The following is a 6,377-nucleotide window of genomic DNA, read 5'->3' as shown; positions in this document are numbered from 1 at the left end:
CCCCCCCCCCCCCCCCCCCCCCCCCCCCCCCCGCGGAGGCGAGGAAAGCCGAGGGAGGGAGGGAGGGAGGGAGCAGCAGGGAGAGAGGGAGGGGGGGAGGGAGAGGGAGAAAGAGAAAGAAAGAAACCCAATTAGGCCACGCTGTGTGCACAGAGCATGATCCGGGGCTTGAACTCACAAACCTCGAGATCATGACCTGAACTGAAATCAAGAGTTGGACACTTAACTAACTGAACCACCCAGGTGCCCCTGGACTGCTACTTCTAACAAAATCTATTTTTGTTACAAAAAATTTCTTTGTTACAACAAAAAGTATAAAATCTAATCCTAATCTTTTTGTGTAGATACCTTACTAATTATTTAATTACACTCAAAGTACTGATACATATTACAACATGAATGAAGCTTGAAAACATGTTAAATTAAAAAAGCCAATCACAAAAGACCACATATTGTGTGATTCCATTTATAAAATAAAAATGTCCAGAATAGGTAAATCTATAAAGATAGAAAGTATACTGGTGGTTGTCAGGGGCAGGGTGTAGGAGAATGAGGTATGACTACTAATGGGTATGGTGATACAAACGTTATAAAATTGACTGTGGTGAAATTTGTGCAACTCTGTGAATGTACTAAAGCCTGTTGAACTGTATACTTTAAATGGATGAATCATATGGTATGTGAATTACGTCTCAATAAAGCTGCTGGGAAGAAAAAAAGTCCTAAGTTAAAATCAGTCATTCCTGGGGTGCCTGGGTGGCGCAGTTGGTTAAGCGTCCGACTTCGGCCAGGTCACGATCTAGCGGTCCGTGAGTTTGAGCCCCGTGCCGGGCTCTGGGCTGATGGCTCAGGGCCTGGAGCCTGTTTCCGATTCTGTGTCTCCCTGTCTCTCTGCCCCTCCCCCGTTCATGCTCTGTCTCTCTCTGTCCCAAAAATAAATGAACGTTGGAAAAAAAAAATCAGTCATTCCATTTATTTTTGTGCAAGAAAGAGTTAATACAGCAGGCCTAACTGCTGACTGCTATCCTTTGAAAGGTCTGCTTACTTTCTGTATGATTCTGGAAAAAATTTTTTAAGTTTATTTATTTATTTTGAGAGTGAGAAAGAGAGAGGCAGAGATGGAGAGAGAGAATCCCAAGCAAGCTCAATGCTGTCAGCCCAGAGCTCAACACGGGGCTCTGTCTCATGAACTGTGAGATCATGACCTGAGCTGAAATCAAGACTCAAGACACTTATCCAGCTGAGCCACCTAGGTGCCCCTGAGTCTGGAATTTTAGTATGCGACTAGCTTCCAATAAGAACCCTAGCCTAGGCATGCCTAGGCTAGGCATCCTCTCAGCAAATCATTAAACCTGGGAGAGGTCTTAGAGGCCCCTGACACAATCTCACAATTATATAGTATCAAATACATAAAACAATAAGTAGTGAGAAAGTAACAAATAATATTTGTTTAGTACAGAAGCATTTACAAAGTATTTGTAAGTATGAAATAAATACTTGTCTGTCTCCTTAAATGGACTATGAATGGAAAAAATTTACTTCAAGTATTTAAAACAAACAGCATAATACAAAAATAAACATTTCACCTTAGATAAGTCAGAATAAAATATTCTACACTGACTGGTAAGAACCATAGACTTTGCACCTACCATTTATGGAATCCCTGATATGTGCTCACTCTCTTTTTAAAAATTTTTTTAACATTTATTTATTATTAAGAGACAGAGAGAGAAAAAGCATGAGCATGGGAAGGGCAGAGAGAGGAGACACAGAATCCGAAGGAGGCTCCAGTCTCCGTCCTTTCAGCACAGAGTCCATCCTGTCAGCACAGAGCCCAACGCGGGGCTCAAACTCACAAACCACAAGATCATGAACTGAGCTGACGTCGGACGCCCAACCGACTGAGCCACCCAGGTGCCCTTCTCACTCTCTTTAAAATAAAAATAAATTAAAACATAAATACATACGTATCTTTCAGGTACATACACATATGTATCTCCTGCCTCTGTTTTAGTTTTTATTTATTAATTTTAATTTTAATTTTAGAGACAGAGCGCAAGTTGGGGAGAGGGGCAGAGGACAGAATCCCAAGCAGGCTCCACACTCAGCTCAGAGCCTGATGCAGGGCTTGATCCCATGACTCTGGGCTCATGACCTAAACTGAAATAAAGAGTCAGACACTCAACCAAGGAAGCCACCCAGGCCGGGTGCGTGCCCCACCCCCGGCCCGCCCCTCTGTTTTAATTCAGCTGCTCAAAGGCCAAAGAGATAGTGAAGACAGTGAAAGGATTCAAACTTAGGCTTATCTGACTCCAGATCCATTTTATTTCCACTATGACTCTAAGACAGTACAACCCAAAAAAGTAAACAGTTCCTGGAATTTCTCACTTAAACAACAGAAGTAATATGCAACCAGAGAGAAATTTAACACTTTTTTATTAATAATAAAAACATTTAGGGGTGCCTGGGTGGCTCAGTCGGGTGAGCGCCCGACTTTGGCTCAAGTCATGATCTCACAGTCCTTCAGTTCAAGCCCCGCACTGGGCTCTGTGCTGATAGCTAGGAGCCTGGAGCCTGCTTCAGATTCTGTGTCTCCCTCTCTCTCTGCCCCTCCCCACTCGTGCTCTGTCTCTCTTTCTCTGTCAAAAATAAGTAAAAACATTTAAAAAAATTTTTTTAAATAATAAAAACATTTAGTAACTTCATTAAAATCCATTCAACGCAGCTTTGAATAAAAATTTACTTTTTAAAATACATTACCTTTAGTTTTTTAACTAAAAGAACCATAATGAAAACATCTACAGTTAGTGAAATGCAGCAAAAATAGAAACTAAAAAAGGCATTAATAACAGAGAAAATTCAAATTAACTTACCATTCTTCTTTGATACTTTCAAGGTTATCTACTTCTTTCATTCTCTTTTGCCTTACTGTAAAAGTAAAAATAAACAAAAGCTAAATTCCTCAATTTAGAATTTTAGATACATGTATTTTTATGCATGAATATTCTTTGACATAAATTATTAGGTACTCTTAAAGCAGCACTGCAAGCGTCTCAAGGACCCGAGTGACCGAACTTGAAGCTCTCATCTACAAAGTATAAAAATAATAAAAAATAAATTCTGGAGTCTAATAAGCTTCCAACAAAAGAAGTATTTCTTAAAAATTATGATAAAAAATTACAATGTGCCCTTTGGTTTAACAAACAAAAGTGAATGTAACATTCTTATTCTCATTCTTACAATTCCTTGGGGAAGCAAACTGACAAGATGTACAGTATACAATTCATTGGCATCAATTATATTTACAATGTTGTATGGCCATTGCCACTATCCATTTCCAAGAGTTTTTCAACTTCCCAAAAAGAAACTCTGTACCCATTAAACAATAATTCTTTATTCTTCTCTCTTCCCAGTCCCTAGTAATCTCTTTTCTACCTTCTGTCTCTGAGTTTGCCTTGTATTTCACATAAATAGAATCATACAATATTTGTCCTTTTGTGTCTGGCTTATTTCACTTAACATAAACTCATCCTTTTTACAGGTAAATAATATTCCACTGTATGTATATACATTTTGTTTACACATTAATCTGTTGACAGACGTTTGGATTGTTTCCACTTCTTGGCTACTGTGAATAATTTTATGTTCCTGCCAGAGTTCTAATTTCTCCACATCCTTGCCTTGTTGTTTTATTTTTTTAAGTAATATCCACACCCAACATGGTACTCAAACACACAACCCCGAGATCAGGAGTAACATGCTCTACTAATGAGCCAGCCAGGCACCCCGTACTTGCTATTTTCTTTTATTGAGGAATACCCATCCTACTAAAGTGGTATCTCATTGCAATTAGGGATGTTGAGAATCTTCTTCATGTGCTTACTGGTCATTTGTCTATACATACCTTCACTGGAGAAAGGTCTGTTCAAGTCCTTTACCCATTTTTATTTATCTGTTCTATTTCTTATTTTTGCCACTGTTTTTAAGTTGCAATTTTTTAGAACATATTTTAAGTAGTCTCTACACCCAACGTGGGGCTTGAACTCACATCCCTGAGATCGAGAGTCACATGCTCCACCAACTGAGCCAGCCAAGCATCCCGAGTTGCATTTTTCTCTATTCACCATTTGCTTGGCTGCTATACACCCTGGATTACTTTCCAGAGTTCTAAGTTGGTTCTAACAGTTACTGCTTGTTTTTCAATGTTTGTGTGGGAACATGAGCTTCAAACTGCTCATCTTGCCATTTTGCTGACATGACCCTCAATTTTAATTAAAAAAATTTTAGCCTCAGACATATTTGGAACTTATCTTAGTTACAGTGACTCCACATGACTGTTTTTATTTAAAAGTCCATCTTTTCCTGGGGTGCCTGGATGGTTTAGTCAGTTGAGCGTCCCATTTTTGATTTCAGCTCAGATCCCAGGATCTTGGGAGCCTTATGTTGGGCTCCTTGCTGAGTATAAAGCCTGTTTGGGAGGCTCTCTGAGTGTAGGGCCTCTCTTTGTCTTCCTCTGGCCCTCTCGTCTGCTCCCATATGCTCTCTCGCTCTAAAATAAAAATAAAAGAAAAACTAAAAGTCCACCTTTTCCTAAAAAAATACAATAGAGTAAAAAAGTCCATCTTTTTCTGACTTTTTCCTTCAGATCTAACAGTACGGATTTGTGGGTTTTTGTTTTTCAATGAGTTATAATTTATTAATATTATTTATTTTGATTTTCCATTTCCCAGATTTGTCCAGTGGTGGCCCCTTCAAGGTGACTTCAATGTCCTTTTGCTACGTCTTCATAATTCTTTGAGCACTTTCTTACTTTCTGGAGCAAGCAGATGCTCCAAGATTTGTTCTTCCTCTGCCCCAGCCCTGGAATCAGACTTTTCTCTAAGGGGCCATGGCTACCCTTTTTTGTTGGAAAATTATATTAAGAAACCAAGATCTGAGTGTGTGTTGCTTCTCGTGTGTCAGTGCTTCCGGGACCTCTCAGTGGACAGATGGCTTGGACTACTTTAAACATTCATTTGTTTGTTTCTTAACAATATTTTGTTACAAAGGCAAAACAATAATACAAAAAGTTTGGGGAAGACAGAAGATAATCCATAATTTTATTACCTCTAGCAATAACTAAACTTTTGTCTCTCTGTTTCTTCATATACATTCAAATGCATTATTAGTATATTAATAATTCTTATTTCCTGTATTTTTCATTTATGTGCTTTTTCCATTTGACTACATAAACTGCTTCATAAAGATTTTATTTTATTTTATTTTTAACGTTTATTTATTATTTTTGGGACAGAGAGAGACAGAGCATGAACGGGGGAGGGGCAGAGAGAGAGGGAGACACAGAATCGGAAACAGGCTCCAGGCTCTGAGCCATCAGCCCAGAGCCCGACGCGGGGCTCGAACTCACGGACCGCGAGATCGTGACCTGGCTGAAGTCGGATGCTTAACCGACTGCGCCACCCAGGCGCCCCTTCATAAAGATTTTAAAGGACACATATTATCACATCAGGCAGTTATATACCATGACTATTGGGCATTTAGTTCACTTTCAATTTTTCCTAATAAATTCTGTGTATACAGCTAACTTTGTTGTTTCTTTAGATTCCTAGAGATGTGGAAAATCAGGGTCAAAAGATGAATATTTCTGTGACATGTAAATAGTGTACCTCTATTTAAAAACGTAAGCAGATCCAGGGCACCTTGGTGGCTCATTTGGTTAAGTGTCCATCTCTCGATTTTGGCTCAGGTCATGATCTCATGGTTTGTGGATTTGAGTCGTGTCAGGTTCTGTTCTGACAGCATGGAGCCTGCTTGGGATTCTCTGTCTCCCCCGTCTCCCCGTGCCTGCTTGCTCTCTCCCCCAAAAATAAATAAATAAAATAAACATAAAAAATAAAGTAAAATAAAAATTTAAGCACATCTGAATAGAAGGCAAACATGCTAATAGCCACTGAAGATCCACCAGACCTATCCTAAAAATCTCCCAAGTAATTTACCAGGTAAATTTAATCTGGTAAGTGAGGATCTGGCAGCAGCCGGATAAAATCAGTCTGACTTCCTGCTGCTAATGGAGCTGTGCCATAACCACAGCAACTTGTGTTGAGCACTAATTCCCACTTAGCGTCTGTTCTGCTAGGAATTAAAGTAGGATAGTGGAATCTGCTCTGGAAAATATCCTATCATTGAAAGTTGTTTTAAATACCTCTAATTTTAATTATGAATTGACTATGAGTTGATGGAAAATTTATTTGCTGGCCTTGTCATGAGAAAATTGTGAAAAATTCTGTAAGACAAGGAGAAACTGAAAGGGAAGGAAAAAGGAGGAAACACAATGGGGCTGAGGAGTGAGTACAGAATATAAAGCAAAGGACAGCACC

At 39.2% G+C, this 6,377-nt stretch overlaps 1 protein-coding gene across 1 annotated transcript in view; it reads right to left on the bottom strand.

Moving 5' to 3' along the window:
* The window catches only part of UBXN2A (UBX domain protein 2A), a 34,032-nt gene extending 31,104 nt beyond the window's left edge, over positions 1-2,928 (bottom strand). The window contains exon 1 of the mRNA XM_040496169.1: positions 2,874-2,928. Within this exon, the coding sequence (XP_040352103.1) occupies positions 2,874-2,914 (41 nt within the window). The 5' untranslated portion in view covers positions 2,915-2,928. The remainder of the gene's footprint in view (positions 1-2,873) is intronic.
* Between the last annotated feature and the right edge of the window lie 3,449 nt (positions 2,929-6,377).

Source organism: Herpailurus yagouaroundi, unplaced genomic scaffold (genome assembly GCF_014898765.1).
Source record: "Herpailurus yagouaroundi ecotype Mexico unplaced genomic scaffold, PumYag 188, whole genome shotgun sequence".
Classification (NCBI taxonomy): domain Eukaryota; kingdom Metazoa; phylum Chordata; class Mammalia; order Carnivora; family Felidae; genus Herpailurus; species Herpailurus yagouaroundi.
This window is presented reverse-complemented; position numbering and strand designations above follow the sequence as displayed.